The sequence below is a fragment of the Lynx canadensis genome, chromosome A2 (assembly GCF_007474595.2).
Source record: "Lynx canadensis isolate LIC74 chromosome A2, mLynCan4.pri.v2, whole genome shotgun sequence".
Taxonomy (NCBI): domain Eukaryota; kingdom Metazoa; phylum Chordata; class Mammalia; order Carnivora; family Felidae; genus Lynx; species Lynx canadensis.
The window spans coordinates 74,451,154-74,469,554 of record NC_044304.2 but is presented as its reverse complement, the minus strand read 5'-3'; the positions used below and the strand labels follow the sequence as shown (position 1 = coordinate 74,469,554).

The 18,401-nt window shown below is 40.1% G+C and overlaps 1 protein-coding gene across 1 annotated transcript in view; it reads right to left on the bottom strand.

The window, feature by feature from the left end:
• The window catches only part of VPS41 (VPS41 subunit of HOPS complex), a 185,522-nt gene that overhangs the window by 104,232 nt on the left and 62,889 nt on the right, over positions 1 to 18,401 (bottom strand). The window contains exon 5 of the mRNA XM_030307719.1: positions 3,206 to 3,280. Coding sequence (XP_030163579.1) covers positions 3,206 to 3,280 — 75 coding nt within the window. The remainder of the gene's footprint in view (positions 1 to 3,205; positions 3,281 to 18,401) is intronic.

The window sequence follows — 18,401 nt, the reverse complement described above, 5'->3', positions numbered from 1 at the left end:
AGGCATGCATGGTTAGCAATAAAAACAGTTAACATACACCTGGAGGGCTCGCCATATATCCAACACCTCACAACATCCTCATGCAGACCTCCTGGCGTGCCCACTGCCTGGCTAAGGAAATGGAGACACTGGGGGTGGGGGTGGGGGTGGGGGGTGGGGGCAAGCAGTGAGCCCAGCCCAGTGCAGGGGAGCGGAAATCCCGCCTGGGCAGGCGGGATACAGAGCCATGCTCTCAGCCTCTGCATGGTAACTGCCTCCAGCCTAAGTATTATTGGGTTTCTTTGAAGAAATGAAAATAAATGGAACTGAAGCAATAATCAAAATCAGAACTGAAGTAAACTTTCCTGAAATGAAAACAATACTTCAGTATATGGATCACAAGGACTTACTGTGTTCCAGACAAAATTAATGAAAATAGACCCGAACAAGACATAACTTAGCAAACTGAACTACAAGGGCCGTATGCTGTTGTTTTATTGTTGTTATTATTATTAGTCTAAGCTCTAAGGCAGGACAAAAAAAAAAAAAAATTAAAAAGGTTTCATGAAAGAACAAAAGTATGCTAGCCTCAGACACGTCCACAAAAATAAAGGTCAGACAAAAGGGAACAACATTTCCAAAATTTTAAGAGAAAGTATCTCTACCCTGCACTCTATACTAAATTGATTCTAGTTTACGTATGAAGGCGACATTTTTATCTACGGGTCTTAGTACACTAAAGAAAGAAAAACCACAACAGCCATGTAAAGATGCATTAGGTCTAGATATCTGCAGTTTATCTTCGTAATAACCTTTATGTTTTCATCATTACTAACCACTTTGCCAGATCATTCTATACTAGCTGCTCAATTTTCACAATACTGGCTAGCTTATATAAATTATGCATACCAGAAGATTTATTTTCAGTTTTATCAATGCTAATAAAACATACGTGAAAACTATTTTTAAAAAATGTATTCTGGGTTGGGGCACCTGGGTGGCTCAGTCAGTTAAGTGGCTGACTTTGATTCAGGTCATGATCTTGCGGTTCGCGAGTTCGAGTTTGGGCCCCGTCCTGACAGCGCAGAGCCTAGAGCCTGCTTCGGATTCTGTGTCTCTCTCTGTGCCCCTCCCCCACTCATGCTCACTCGCATGCTCTCTCTCTCTCAAAAACAAATAAAACATTAAAATTTTTTTTTTCTTACTGTATCCTGGGTCAACACCAAAATAGGACAGTGAGGAATTGGACTCAAGCGAAAAAGCAGCTATTTGCCAAGAAGTGCAGCAGATGATATCTGAGGGTCATGATCCACCAGACAGAGTTAAAATCTCCCACTTTTCCACAAATAATAATTATTCAACATTTAAAGCTTCAAAAATTCCTTGACAAAGTATTTTAATAAAAATCCTTTTTCAGTTTGAAAAATGAATGCTCGGGGCGCCTGGGTGGCGCAGTCGGTTAAGCGTCCGACTTCAGCCAGGTCACGATCTCGCGGTCCGTGAGTTCGAGCCCCACGTCAGGCTCTGGGCTGATGGCTCAGAGCCTGGAGCCTGCTTCCGATTCTTTGTCTCCCTCTCTCTCTGCCCCTCCCCCGTTCATGCTCTGTCTCTCTCTGTCCCAAAAATAAATAAACGTTGAAAAAAAAAAAATTAAAAAAAAAAAAAAAAGAAAAACGAATGTTCTCTTTCAACCAATTCAGTTCAATTAAATTGGCTGTCAGCCCACAAGGACTTTTTTGTTCTGTTTTCTTTAAGAGAATAAAATAAAGTTGACCTTTCTGTACAAATCCATGAATGTAAAAAGGTTTCAACAGTTTGGATCATTCTCAATTTCCATACATACCAACTCCTCCCTCAACTCTGACAATCTGGTGGACCACAGAATTTTAGAAACTACTGCAAAATCTGACAGTCCTCTTTGGAAAGTAAAGAGGTTACTAATTACCATTTCAAAAGACTCTTTGGGCAACATTCAACTTAGACATGTAAAATGCATTCTTGGGGCTCCTGGGTGGCTCAGTTGGTTAAGCTACCGATTTTGGCTCAGGTCATTATCTCAGGGTTCCTAGGCTCTACCCCACATCGGGCTCTGTGCTGACAGCTCAGAGCCTGGAACCTGCTTCGGATTCTGTGTCTCCTTCTCTCTCGGCCCCTCCCCCACTCATGATCTGTCTCCCTCTGTCTCAAAAATAAAAAAACATTAAAAAAAAATTTAAATAAATAAATACAAATAAAATACATTCTTGTGGGAGGACTTCATTTTTCTCTTGTTAACAGATTAAACGGGTATAAATTTTTTAGATGGAGTACACGATCTTTCATTCACTCATATTAATGACCCACTGAATTTAGGTCATGTAAAAATACAAAATTAGGTTAGGAAATGCGTTCTACTTGATCAGGATCATGTGAGATTCTGGAAGGACTCTTCATGTACTTTCTCCTGAAACTGTTATTTTAGAGAAGTAGCTTAAATACACCATGCATTAGAATTTTATCATTGCAGACCAACATTAGAAAAGACTTCCATCGACTGAAAAACAAAAAAGACATTCTTATAAGTGGAAAATCAATCACCACAGCCACTAAATGTCACAGCTCAACACCAGCAAGAGGCACTGATAATTGTTAGTTACACACCACACAAATGATGTATGTCCTCGGTTGAGGAAGTGGGTGCCAGGTTTTTAGAAAACTGTACATATATTGATTTTACATTTATTTAATGTGGCCATTGTAAGACACTTTATTCTTCTGATAAACTATGATTGCTTATCAAAAGATTCTATAATTCAAGAGAAACATTCATAACTTGTGTGGAAATGAAAACCACCGGCCCACAGAAATCATACCCACAAAATCCAATTTTGTGGATTTATGGCAGAAAGGCATTAAACTACTGTCTTGCAGGAACTGCAGACTAGTCACTGAAGTATAAGTGGCACAGGGATAATGATTAAGGTGACACGTTGCCCTGCCACAGCTGTTAATCAGCTTAATACTAGTTACATTATTGACATTCTTGTAATTACTTTTCCTCAGGCACATTTGTGCAAAATATATTTTACTTTAATTATGAGCAATCCGAAGCAGGTCCAATACCCAAAAAGAGGAGTCAAGGCTCTCCTAAGGCAGGGGTACAGTGAGCAGAAGGCTTTTCCAAGCACCTGCAGTTGGGGGACATCCCAGCCCTCAGATGGCTTCTGACACCAGGTCATGGCCATACCTTGCCGTCCTCGGAACACACACCCATGTGCTCTCCACTTTCATCCAGGCTAATCTGATTTATCTTCACAGGACTCTATTAAAAACAAACAAACAAACAAACATGTAAAACTTCAGGAAAATAATCCGTCAACAACCAAATACCTTGGCTCCTTGTAAACACTGAAGTGATACAAATCATCTCTTAGCTTAGACGCAGGAGTGCAACACATATTTTGTTTTTGCAGGTGAAAATGGTGACATATAGCTTTGTTCTCACACATGGAAAAAGATCACCTCAAAATTTTTTATTTCGTGTGCTTGAAGTCCCAGCTAAAATGTTATTTTTGTTACAGGTTACATGCCTTTTTATTTGTTCTGTTCTATTTATTCCATACTCCTAAAATTCCTTCCCAACCAGATCCATTAAAAGAACACAACAAAAGCCAAAATAAAAAAATCAAGATGTAAAGAAAAGTGTTCACCGTTTTAGTTCAGTTCATCAGTCACTCTATTTGTCCTTCTCTCACAAATCACTGAATCAACTTGGTATTCATACTTCATGCTTAGTACTTTCTGGAGGGAAATCCACAGGGTCTAGTTGATATTCCCTAATTTGTTCTCCTTATTCTTTCCAGTAATCTCAAATTTAAAAATTCTGTGAAGACCGAACGCAGGCATTCTATTTTGGATATATTTTCCCAAGCGTAAATACCCAACTGAACTTTTATTTTTCACAGCTTTCTGGTTCTCTATGTAGACAGCTGTTTACTTACTAAAATATTCAGATAGGTGGATTTTCTAATAGAAGTCAAAATTGGTAAATGTTGGGGATGCCTGGGTGGCTCAGTCGGTTAAGCATTCGACTTCGGCTCAGGTCACGATCTCGCGGTTCGTGAGTTCAAGCCCCGCATCGGGCTCTGTGGAAGCTCAGAGCCTGAAGCCTCCTTCAGATTCTGTGTCTCCCTCTCTCTCTGCCCCTCCCTGGCTCATGCTCTGTTTCTCTTTCTCTCTCAAAAATAAACATTAAACATTTATTTAAAAAACTGGTAAATGTTGACAACATTAAACAATGGCCAGCTTTTGTTTTCCTTCTTAAATAACTGCAGTTTCCAGCTACTTTACTCAAAACATGATAGAACAAACTAACCATGGAAAGAAAAGTTGGCCTTCATCAGTTATGACAGAAATCTGCAGATTAGTTTTTTCAAGTCTCTAACCTTAAGATAAGTTGGCTTTTGGACAGGAGTAAATGGAAATATACAAAATGGGATGTTCTTTTCTCAGCGGGACGCATCTTGGAGCTAGTAAGCAAAGGTCAGGGCAGACCAACACTCCCAGACCTCAGAAGGCCACCCTTCCGAGGGGATGAGAGAAACTCCCCCCGTCCCAGGTGGAGACGGCAGACTCCACAATCTTTCCCCATCTCGATCACCACACAAGCAACACCCCTGTAAAATGTAATCTTTGAAAAACAACCTATCTCCTTAAAAGTTCCTAGAATGTTAAAGAGGAAAAGACCTTGAAGATAGATTTGATCCCTCTGACAGGAACATAGACCGAAGCCCACGGATGAGAATCACAACAGAGAACGAGCCAGGGATCCGACCTTGAGAGCAGTGGACCGGCGTCCTGTAAAGGGAATGCTATCATGGGCAGCACGGAATATAGAAAACCAATCTTCTTCAGATAAATGCTTTCCTCCTAGAGTATCTTCTGTTACCAGTTCCCTAATTCTCATCTTTTGATCATCAAACAATATTTTATTTTATTTTCCAAAGTTTGTTTATTTTGGGGAACAGGCAGAGAGAGAGAGGGAGAGAGTCCCAAGCAGGCTCCGTGCTCAGCATGGAGCCCAACGCGAAGCTCAATCTCACGAACTGCGAGATCATGACCTGAGCCGAAATCAAGAGTTGGATGCTTTATCGACTGAGCCACCAGGTAGGTGCCCCTCACCAAACAACATTTTATATATTTTTGAATTTATCTTAGAGAGAGAGAGAGAGAGAGAGAGAGAGACAGAGACAAAGACAGAGACAGAGGCAGAGGCAGTGAGAGGGAGACAGAGGATCCCAAGTAGGCTCTGTGCTCAAACTCACATACCGTCAGATCATGACCTGAGTCAGACGCTTAACCGACTGAACCACCCAGGCACTCCACAAACAACATTTTAATACCCATTTTGTTCTCGCCAAATATAAACCCCACATCCCTCTGACTGTAATTTAATTGGCAATTGGTTGTAATCTATCTCAAATTATAATTTAATAGGTGCATGAAGCCTTATCAACGCCAAGGTTTCCTGTCCTGTCCAAAACAGTAGTTCTCAGTGGCTGGGCAGAAACAAGCCAAACTTTTCATTACAAAAAAATTCATTTCTTCCTGAGTAGAATCCACAGTAGCAATATTACAGGGGAATCAGATCTACAAGGTATAAGGATCCTCTTTCCCTCATATCACCAATAGCAACAGAAATTTGTTCTTTTACTTTTCTGCCAATGATCAATATTCATTGATTTGTTTCCCCGACTGCTAATAAACTTAAGCATTTTTCTTAAGTCTGTCGGCCAATTAATGTGCTCAAGCAGCTTAGTTTGTTCACAGCTCTTACTCATTGTTCTATGAATATGTTTGTTGTTTTCTGGCTAATTTCCTTTTTATTTTTAGGGCATGAGGTCTGGGTACAATACCTCACCCAGACAGTGTATGTGGTCTCTCTCTCTTTTTTTTTTTTTTCCTTTTCTTGCAAGATGGCTATTGTTTTATCCCTTATTTTAATGTCTGAGTGTTTAATCCTTTCAGGACTCATTTTCTTCCAAAAGGATATCCAGTTGGGCTGGCCCCATTAAATAATCCACCCTTCATCTGAAGAGAACTATGTCTGCCATACAATAAATATTTACAAACACTGAGATGACCTTGTGGGTTTTCAATTGTGGTCTCTTTTGGCCATTGCAAGATCAATCCATCACTGACCTATTTATAATATACATAGCATACCTAGCATGTTCTCCTATCTGGTAAGAGGCAAGACCTAGTCACAATTCTTCACACTTTCCTTGGCTTTTCCCAACTTCCATGTGAAGTTTAAGATGAAATGACCCTCATGTTACTAAACACAGTGGTCACTGTTTGTGCCTAGCTTACTTTACCTCATGAGAACATGTGACACTGCTGATAACTCTCTTTACTTCCAGGAAACCATACTTGTCTGGTTTTCCTTCTAAATTTCTAGCTCTGAGGCTCTCAGCACAGAGATCGCTTCAAATCCTGTCCCCCCTGCCCCCTCTCAGACCCTCCCCACACTGGCTTGCTCGCTGTCTCTCAAAAATTAACAAACGTTAAAATTTTTTTTTTTTTTTTGCTCCCCTCTTTGTCTCCCAATCTCCTGATTTCTGTATTTCACGGTTCAGTCTGTGCAGCTCTTCTCTCTGACATATCTTTGTTCCTTTGGTTATTTCCTTCCCAGCCATGAACTGACTCCTGAATTTTATCTCTAGACTGGGCCTCTCCCTACCTCAGACCAATATATATACAATTGCCTATTTTATAGATGGACTTGGATGCCTAACAGGCATGTCAACTAAAGCGTATCCAAACCCAAGATCCTGATACTCTCTTAGAAAAGGGCCCTTCTTAATGCTTTTCTCACCTCAGTCAAGGACTACTACATTCTTCTGGCTGTCAGGACAAAAAACCTTGGAGCCATTCTTGACTTCTGTCTTCCTTTCACACACTACTGTGTATCTGTTGGCACAATTCTTACCATCTCTTATACCAAATTTACCCAGACTTTGACCACACTCACCAGCCCTACAGCTGCCATCCTGGTCCAAGCCACCATCATTCTTGTCTGGATTATCCTAACAGTCTCCTAACTGGTCGACATGCTTCTGCCCTAACTCTCCCAGAAGTCTGTTCTCAAAGAGTCAGCAGAGAGCTATTGTTCACGGGTGATCAGATAATGTCATTCCTTTGTTTAAACTACCCCCATGGCCTCCCATCTCAGGATGAAACCTGAAGTTTTTACTATGACCCGAGAGTCCTAAACAGTCTGGCCCAGCCCTGCCTCCAACTTCCCCCCCCCCCATCTACTCTCTGCCTTGTTCTCTTTCCTCTAGCCACGATGACCTTCTTGCTGTTTTCCAGACTTCGAGCCTTTGTGCTTGTTTGACCACTTCCAGAATGTGTTTCCGCCAAATCTTCACTCGTAGTCACCTCCTCAGGGACACCTGGCCAGTGATATAAAATTCCAATGTTCACCTGAACATTGCAACTGCTTCACTGCTTGGTGCCCCCTGTAGCTCTCACCACTATCTACCTTACTATGTAGTTTTATTCACTCACTACAATATTAAATACATGAGGGACAGTTTGAAGAATAAAAACCTCCAATCACAAATTCTTCCAGAGAACAGAATGTATGTTTCCCAAATCATTTCACCAAGCCAGCATAACCTTATAATAACAAAGCTCAACAAGGATATTAAGAGAAAGGAAAAGTACAAGGGAATCTCAGTCATGAGCATGAATGAAACAACCTAAAGAAAATATTAGTAAGATCAGCATATATAGAAAAAGCATGTTTATTCCAGAAATACTAAGGCTGGTATAACATAGGGAAATTAACGTTACAATTTTCTGCATTAACAAAGTAAATGAGGGGGTGCCTGGGTGGCTCAGTCAGTTGGGCGTCCAACTTTGACTCAGGTCATGGTCTCGCGGTTTGGGAGTTTGAGTCCCGCGTTGGGCTCTGTGCTGACAGCTCAGAGCCTGGAGCCTGCTTCAGATTCTGTGTCTCCCTCTCTCTCTGCCTCTCCCCCACTCACACTCTTTAGCTCTAAAAATAAACATTAAAATTTTTTTAAAAAACAGCAGGGAAATGAGGAAATGATCAAAAGATCACCTCAACAGATGCAAAAGTGATCAAATTTAACACTCGTTCATGGTAAAAACTCTTGGCATAATAAAAGAAAAATTCCTCATTCTTATTTAATGGTGAAATGTTGAAAGCTTTCCCTTTGATATCTTTATAGTATTGACTCTTCTAATCCATAAACCTGGAGCATTTCTCCATTTATTAGACCTTCTTTAACGTCTCTAAGTAAATTCTGATACTTTTGTTGTATTCTGGGAGTAGCAACGTCAGTGAGCACCCTTTTCTCATTCTTGATATGTATAATAGGACTCCATTTACACAACATACAAAAATAGGCAAGGGGCACCTGGGTGGCTCAGTCAGTTAAGTGTCCAACTCTTGGAGCCTGCTTGGGATTCTCTGTCTCCCTGTCTCTCCCCAGCTCATACTCTCTCAAAAAAATAAATAAACCAACAAAATTCCAAGATAGCGCACAGGCAGTACACATAGAGGACAGAAAATGACAAAGTAAAGCAAAGCATTTTTAACTATAAAGGTCAGTGCAGTGGGGTCCCTCTAAGGGAACTGAAAGGGGAGCCGTGGAGAGGAGGTAGGTCATATGGTCTATTCTCCAGAATGTTAGTTACGTGATTGTTTGCTTTATAACTATTTGTTTCACTGCACATTTTATGTGCTTTGTAAAGCTGTACTTCACAATAAAAATAAGCATTACAAAATTTAAAATAAAATTACGAACAACTTGCCCATGAAAACGTCTGGGGTCAATACCATCAAAGATTTATTTCTTAGATTATGTTCTGCTCCCCGTGACTGTCAAGCAACTCAAAAGTTCTTCTATTCCGGTCATCTAGATTTTTCCCAGAAAATACTGCATTTCATATTGCTAGTGATGAAATTTTTTTTATTTTTACCTTTTCTTCTTTTCATATTGCAATAACACTAGTGACATTACTATGACCACTAGTGCTAACATTTACTATATGCTTATCATGCATCAGGCTCTAAGAGTTTTATACATACACCACTTAGTCCTCACGCAATACGAAGAGGTAGCTACTATTTTTCCTATTTGCAAATATGAAAAAATAATTTTAATGTTTTCTACTTTATTAATTTCTATGTATTCTATATTTACTTTCCCTTTTGGTCTTAGAACAACTGTCTTGACCTTATTCTAATTCCCTGACATTAGTAAATAGTGCATTAGTTGTTACTGCTTGTCTGTTAATCATAAAATAACCATACATTCGGCATTTGCCTTTGAGTATACCAACTGGCCAGAGCCCAGAAAATAATACAAGAATTGCAGTAATTATTTCCTCTTTGGGAAAAGTAACACTTTATTTTGTTTTATTTCATTTCTAAGGATGGTGACAGTATTATCTGTTTATCTAGTTATTAATAAAGCTCTAGTATAACTACAACTGTGGTCAGAAATACGGTTTATGTAACTTTTTTTTAGTTGATTACTCTTTGAAACTTAAGATATCGTATCAGGGGTGCCTGGGTATAGCTCAGTCAGTTAAGGGTCTGACTATTGGTTTTGGTCCAATTAGACTTGGGCCAATTTGGTCCAAATAGACTATTGACTATTTGGCTCAGGTCCTGATCTTATAGTTCGTGAGGTCTGCTGTCAGCGCAGAGCCTGCTTGAGATTTTCTCTCTCTCTCTCTCTCTCTCTCTCTCTCTCTCTCTGTGCCTCCCCAGCTCATACACATGCGTTTTTTCTCTCTCTCTCTCTCTCAAAATAAATAAACATTAAAAAGTGGCATTTCAAAGTAACTCCTATTTGTGGTTCAAAATACACATATTTTTAAATCATATTATTTTCTATATACTCTTATTTACTTTTTTCTTCTTGATCAAAGACTGACAGAAACAAGTTTCAACAACGTCCCACTACAACTGCAGTTCTGTCCATTTCTCCCTGCATTTCAAGTAAAGTTTACTCTAGATATTAGATGCCCTGTAATTTGGCACAAAGGTATGATTGTTAGAGTTTCCTTTTACCTTTACATGTAATCAATAGGATATAGGGTCTCCTAGCGAATATGCTCTTTTGCCTTCAACTCTACTTTTTCCTCACATTTTTATTGTCAACATGCCTGGTATTTATTTCAAACATCAAAGCTGAGGCTATTTTTCTTTTAGTTAACAGTGAAGTATTTTGTACTTTTTAGAAGTGTGTTTCCCCATTCCATTGTTACTCTTGTTACACTCCAAATTCTTTTCTCTTGCCTGTCTAGGATGAACTTAAATGCTGTTCATTCTGTCTGTATCCTGTTAGTGATTATCTTTAAATTTTTAGAAATTATACTTTACCTCTCACTTCAAATCAATGCAACTGTATACACTGGCTCATTTAGAAGATGAGGTATTTACCACATGTTTATTTCCTATCTCCTTCCTTTCCCTATTTCAAAGTGAAAGAAGAAATACTTTCTATTTCCTAAGTCACTTCAAACAGAATTGGAGACAAAGTCTAGTTAATACGTTGGTAAAATTTATAATCTTAAACTGTAAGTTCTAAGTCTGAATCTAGAGGAAGAAACTGTTGAGCTAGTGGGATGGCCATAATTTTAAAACTGATTCAAGAGACGTCAGGTAAGGATTAGGAATATTTACCTCTTGTGTACACTTAAATATTTTCTTTAGGTTTTGAAAATATTTGGATTTTTTTACTCATGTAAATCAAGTAAAGTCAACTCAAAAAAAATAGTACAAATTATAGGTAAACAACAAGAGTCAACCTCAGTAATAACAAATACATAAGAACATGAGATATTTTGTCTATGGAACCAGCAAAGATTGTTTATCCAGTTTTGGCAAAGCAACCCCAAAACAGACACTCTTCATGCCCTATCAGTGTAGAGCCAAATCTGGAGAAACTTTCCTAAGGATCATTTGGCATTGTGTGTCAAAATTCTTTAAAATGTGTATTGCCTGTTTTACATAAGTAGTAGTAAGGTTATTTTGCAAAGATGCTTTCCACAGCAGGTTTCTTTCTTTTTTTTTTTTTTTTTTGTAATTTTTTTTTTTTCAATGTTTATTTATTTTTGGGACAGAGAGAGACAGAGCATGAACGGGGGAGGGGCAGAGTGAGAGGGAGACACAGAATCGGAAACAGGCTCCAGGCTCCGAGCCATCAGCCTGGAGCCTGACGCGGGGCTCGAACTCACGGACCACGAGATCGTGACCTGGCTGAAGTCGGACGCTTAACTGACTGCGCCACCCAGGCGCCCCGGCAGGTTTCTTTCTTAAGGCACTAAGAAATAGAAATGATCCAAACTTCTAAAAGCAAGGAATGTAAATGATGAAAATTGAAAGAACAACAACAAAAAACAACGAAGCTTAAAAAACGTATTATGTAATAAAGAATTTGACTTTCTCCAAAGAGAAGTCAGTCCTTTGCCCTTGGCTTCTGGGAGATAATCTGTCACACCTGCACACCTGATAGGGATGCCTTTGTTAAAGGCTAAAGACCCGACAGTCTTTCAGTGGACCATGCCAGAAAGACTAACCCTGTGATTTCGGGTGGGGGCTTTGGGTCACAGGGTATCAACCAACCCGGAAGCTGAATTCAAGCATGTGGACAACCCAGTAACCAATCATGCCTACGTAGCAGATTCCCAGTAAAAACCCTGAAGACCAGTGTGAGCTTCCCTGGTTGTCAAATACCTATGCCGGGGCGGTAACATGTCCTGAGGACAATGGGATCTGGTATCCCAGGGTCTGCCCTATGTGTCTCTTACCTGAGCTGATTTTTTTTTTGACTGTATCCTTTCCTTGTAATAAAGTGTCAGTATAATAACTCTCAGTGAGTTCTGTGAGGCCTCTAACTAATCATCAATCAGGAGAATGGAATGGAGAACCTCCCAGATCTTGTACCTGGTGTTGGAAGTCTGCAGCAGACACTCATCTGGAAGACTATGCCCTCAACTCAAACAATTTGGCTAGCTCTGCTGAGACACGAGCCAATGTTTATAAATATGACTATACCGACAAGTATTTGTACATAATATATGTGACTGGAAGTAGATACTCCAAAATATTAGCACTGGTCATAGCTGGGTGCTGAGATCCTATTATTGTTTAGATTGTCCTTTCCTATGTTTTGCTAGTTTTCTACAAACATATATTTATTTTGTTTGTAATTCAAAGATAAATATTTTTAAATGATCATGTAATCAGTTCATTCACTTAAAACCAAAAAGATGCCAAAATGGTAAAGCCATCACACCTGCAGCATCTATTTTTATCTAAAGAGACAACTATCATCATTGTGCCCATCGGTTTCTATTCATAGTTCCATAATATTTGATAAAGAATAGCAGATTTTCAACATTACAGCTGTCAACCAATTAGTACAAGTAACAGATCTGGCATCTATGAACATGTCTCACAGAAACAGGGACAAATGCCTCACACATATGTACCATTTCTGTATACTTGAAATAAAGGAAAAAACAGAAAGGGTACAGGAGGGGGAAACAGAGTACAAGATTCTTTTTCAATATGGAATTTTCTAATTGCCTGTTTTACACACAGATTTTGGGGGTGGGCAGATGAGGGGGGTATCTGCCAAGATGGGATACTGGAGTAGATGTAGACAAGAAAAAGGGACCGAGGGGGGAGGGGGAGTGTGGGGAAGACCAGAGAAGAATGGCCTCAGCTGTATTTTCCATTAGCTACAATTTTATTCCTAATGGAGACATGTTTGGAATTCTGGACAATATAAGTGAGTTTGTTCAAAAATCAATAATGTCAAGCTGACACTATAGAACATACAAAAATGTTTCCTTAATGGAACCAAAAAATAAAAAAAAAGAAGCCTGAGTAAGCAGGAGGGGGCGAGGACCAGCATACCCCTTCTAAGCCCAAGTCCACTACAGGTGGCCTCAAGTTCTTAAATTTAAAGAAAAGGCAAAATCACCAACACGTACACCTCATGTGATAATCAATCACCTAATGTAAAATGCTGGAAATAAATACACTTAGTATGGATTATGTCAGCTCTTCAATTAGGAATAAATTCACGGTCATTTCGAAAGCTGCCTTTAATGGTGTTCTTTGTGGCAACTTCTTTTCCCCCGACACTCCTCATCACCCCACCTGAAGCTATCGGTCCCCCAACAGTGAACCTAAGAAATCAATCTGCTAATGTATAATTTGTAAGGCTCCTCTGACTAACAAATGGATAATTGATTCCTTCACAAATGCTGCGTCCCCATGGACACGGAGTGGAATGAATAAGAACCAGAAGATGGATTTCATTTTCGTTCTCTGAGATCCGCTAGTTAGCAATCCCAACATCCACATGGTTGCCCATGCAGGTTCATGCTCTTTAGTCACAGTTAGCAAGCAAGCTGCCCTTACATTACATGTGTGAAAAGCAGACGCCTGTTCTTTCATACTCGGGAAAAGCTCTTTTTACTGCTTATTTTACTCTCCCCCGATGATACACCCTGAGGTGAGCAAGACCTCCAGCTGGATTTAAGAAGTCTCTGAAAAATACACCTCCTTGTGGGTTTTCTACAAATCTGCAAAACAAACATTTATTTTCTCGCTGACTTATTCTATGGCCAGAACAACCTAACCTTTAACTATAAACCCTCAAATTTTCTCCGTGGCTCTAAGATTTCATCTCGGGTTTTCAGTACTCAGTATCAGGCTTGAATGGCTAAAGAGCTGACGGTCCACATCTGGCAGTCATTTCCCTGTGATACTGACTACATTTTACTGTTCAAATGAGTATGCAAGAAAACTGTATTCTTGTGAGGTTTTTATTTATTTTTATTAATTTTTTTAAAATTTTTATTTATTTTTGACAGAGAGAGAGAGAGAGACAGAGCATGAGCGGGGGAGGGGCAGAGAGAGAGAGGGAGACACAGAATCCGAAGCAGGCTCTAGGCTCTATGCTGTCAGCACAGAGCCCGACGCGGGGCTCAAACCCATGAACCGTGAGATCATGACCTGAGCCGAAGTCAGACGTTTAACTGACTGAGCCACCCAGGCGCCCCTCTTGTGAGGTTTTAAAGATGATCCTACCTCTCTAAGACTTAATAACTACATTAATTTGAGGCTCTTGATGTGATAATCCAGCTTTTAACAGAAGCTGCTGTTTCTGCAGATGGAAAAAGCTCCATCACAACAATTCATTCCAACTTGAGAAATAATTAGAACACGTAAAAACCCACAAAGTCATTATTCTCCACTCTGAATAAATGGGGGGGGGGAGGGGTAAGTGGTGAAAGGAGGCACAGCTGCGTAAAAGTGACGTTTCAAATTTTGTATGATGATGTGGCTGAAATATTCCTTATTCTACAAACGACAAGACAACTGATCATCAGTTAAAAATTTATATACTTTCAAAAATACACTCTTTTTCATGTGAATAGAAAAAAACATTCCTAAACTTTATATGGAACCACAAAAGCCTCTAAATAACCAATGCAATCTTGAGGAAGAAAAAGCTGGAGGCATCATACTTCCTGATTTCAAACTATATTACAAAGCTATAATGGTCAAAACAGGATTACGGTACTGACATAAACACAGACACACAATGCAATGCGACAGAATCAAGAGGCCAGAAATAAACCCATGCGTATATGGTCACCTAGTATTGAGTATTTCAAGAATACTCAAAGAGGAAAGGATAGTCTCCTTAACAAATGGTAGGGAAATTCATATTCATATGTAAATAATGAAACTGGACCCCTATCTCACATCACTCACAACAATTAACTCGAAATGAATTAAGAACTTAAAGGTAAGCTAGGAAACCCTAAAACCCCTAGAAGAAAACATAGGGGGAAAACATAGATCCCTGACAGTCTTAGCAATGATTTTTTTTATATAGGACGACAAAAGTACAAGTAACAGAACCACAAACCAATAAGCGCAACTACATCAGATTAAAAAGCTTCTGTACAGCAAAGCAATGATCACCAAAATGATCAGCCTGAAGGATGGAAGGCAATATTTACAAACCACATACCTGATAAGGGGGTTAATACTCAAAATATATAAGGAATTCATACAACTCAACAGCAATAAAATAATTTGACTTTAAAATGGGCAGAGGACTTGAACTGACATTTCTCCAAAGACCTACAAAGGGCCATCAGGTACGTGAAGGGTGCTCACCATCGCTAATCACCACGGAAATGCAACTCAAAACCACAGTGAGTTAGGACAGCTATTTATTATATTATATTATATTATATTATATTATATTATATTATAAGAGATACCAAATGCCCAGCAAGCACACGGAGAAAAGGGAACCTTAGGGCACTGTTGGTGGGAATGTAAACTGGTACAGTTTCTACGGAAAACAGTGTGGGAATTCCACAAAAACTTAACACCAGAACTGCCACATGGTCCAGCAATCTCACTTCTGGGTATATATCCAAAGGAAATGAATCAGGACCTCCAAGGGATCTATACCCCCACGTTCACTGCAGTATTATTCATAACAGCCAGGATATGGGAACAACCTTAGTGTTCACTGACACATACATGAATGGATAAGGAAAATGTGGTGTGTATATATATATAGATCATTATGCATCCATTAAAAAAAAAAAAATCCTGCTGGGGCACTTGGGTGGCTCAATTGGTTAAGCATCCAACTGTTGATTTCAGCTCAGGTCATGATCTCCTGGTTCATGGGATCGAGCCCCACGTTGGGCTCTGTGCTGACAGCATGGAGCCTGCTTGGGATTCTCTCTCTCCCTCTCTCTCTCTGCCCTTTCCTTGCTCATGCTTTCTCTCTCTGAAAATAAACACACATTAAAAAAAAAAAAAATCCTGCTGTTTACAATGGCACAGATGGACCTTGAGGGCATAACGCTAAGTGAAAAAGACAAATACTTTCTGATCTCTCTTATATGTGGAATCTAGTAACATCCAATTCACGGAAACTGAGTAAAATGGTGGCTGCAGAAGTCAGGAGGTGAGGAAATAGGGAGATGCTGGTCAAAGGTACGAAGTTATAAGATGAAAAAGCTCAGGAGATCTGAGGTACCATCTGAGGTATAATTAACAATACTGTATCATATACTTGAGAGTTGCTATGAGACTTAACGCCCTCACCATAACATCACCATCAAACGACAATTCTGTGAGGCCAAGGTTAACCTTACTGTGGTAAATAGTTTGAAATATATATGTGTATCAGATCATAAGACCCCACACCGTAAACTTAATGTAACACCATACTTCAATTGCACTGCAATAAAGCTCGAAGAAAAGAAGTCACATGTTCTCAAAATAAAGTACTAACCTATTACATAAGCAAAGTTGATCTCTAAGTGAAAAGTAGTTTAAATGACATGTTGGTTAAAATGCTGGGCATACTGACAGCTATTTTAATGTGACACAATGACTGGTCTGCTATTTGAGGTAATGTCCACTGTATTCCTAATGCAGGGACTCTGAATTACTCCCCCGATATCATCATCTATTAAAGGCACTCCTCAGTGACTCCAATCTGGCCGCAGTGCTTGGAGTAGCTTTCTGGTTCATCACAGCTTTCCTCTGATCCTGCAAAACTGAGTGTATATGAAATGATCAACCTAAAACACACAGTACACTGTCTACATTTCCCAACAGCCTTAATAAATATTCCACAACTTCCACAAGAACGCAGTTCGCTAGGAAAACATAAATTAATTGAGTATCTCTAATCTGTCACTTAGATTTAACTTGCATTTTGACGATCAAAAGCTGAAATTCCTATTAGAAAAACGACGTCCCTAGAAAGTGATCTAAACTCTGATACCTTGGAAATAATCTACAAGAAGTAAAAAGTCATGTGGGAACGAGAAGAGTGGAAAGACGTTCTCAGGAAGAGTCACCTTGTTGGAAAAGAAAAGGATTTTGTCCGTTCAATGGTGCCATGATGACTGTTTTAACACTCGAGCTCAAATTTTCTGCATTTGTAACAATACTTACAAATCAGTCTTTGAGAGCCGCTGACACATTCCCAAACACTTTAACCTCTTTTTTTTTTTTTAATTTATTTGAGAGAGAGACAGGGACAGAGACAGAGGGAGTGAGAGAGAGAATCCCAAGCAGGCTCCGCAATGTGAGCGCAGAGCCCAATGTGGGGCTCAGACCCACGAACTGCAAGACCATGACCTGAGCCAAAATCAAGAGTCAGATGCTTTACTGAGCCACTAAATACTTTAACCTTTCAAGAGTATCCTCTAATCAGGAGGTTTAACCACCTCCCCCAGAAGAGCACGCGGGGTTATGACTTCAATGCTGTAAACTGAGAGCGGCATTTGCAACCTCGTCCAACCCCTCAAAGCCCAGGCAGCTGCCCGCGCCTGGGGCCCAGCACCCACAGCTCCCAGGCACGGCTCGCCGGTGAAAGGCACCCTGCCGGGATGGTACAACCTCCCAGAGGCAGGAGCACAGAACGGCAGAAGATTTATTACACAGACGTTCACCTTCTAAATCCTAACAACCTTTCAAAGCACGGGGAGGATTTGGAAGGGATTGCCGCCTAAGAAGCCGGCACACTGCTGATTCCTAGAGCCGTTTTCCTTTTGTTAAACGTCCTCGTCTGCCGGTGCGTGCCACGTCCCCACACACAACGGTGGGAGGCAGGCTTGCACACAACAGGTCCTCGACACAGTCCTTCACAGCTGGGCACCGATCACAACACCGCTTCAGTAAAAAGGCAAGAATCAGGCTTTTGGTCAACTTCTACTATGTATTTATTCAATCGTCTTTCATTCACCTGCCAGTGGCCGTTGCCGGATGCCCAGAGAAGACAGTAAATGCGGTCCTTGCCCCTTTGAGGCTTGCAAACCACTGACACGCTGTTCACATTTAAGACCGTGACATCCCGGGGCTGCGACAAATGTGCTGCTGTCCTCTGTCCTTGGAGTCTGAGCACATTTTCCCTAGAGTTTGCAATGCCCATTTGCTGAGCAATTCAGAGTAGGCACTGTGGAGAAGTCTCCCTGTGATGCCTTGGGTAGTTGTCTACAATGCTAAATTTGGCAGTTGAGGGAGGAAAACTTGAATAGGAAAGCAGTCCAGGCAATAGTGTAAGGAGCCAGCAAAGTTTCTCTTTCCAGTACCCGTACCAGAAGAACTGCTGAGCACCTGCCGCCTACCAGACACTGTGTGGCGTTTGTGATGCCACCATAAAACAATTTGTGTGGCCGGAAAACCACAGAAGAATAAACATTTCTTACATATATAAATGACCTGGAAAGAAACACAACGGACAGTTTTCAAAATGGTGAAATACAATGTGTGAAGTAGGATGAAAAAAAAACCTATCTGTTCTTAACCAAGTTAATATTTTCCTTACGTA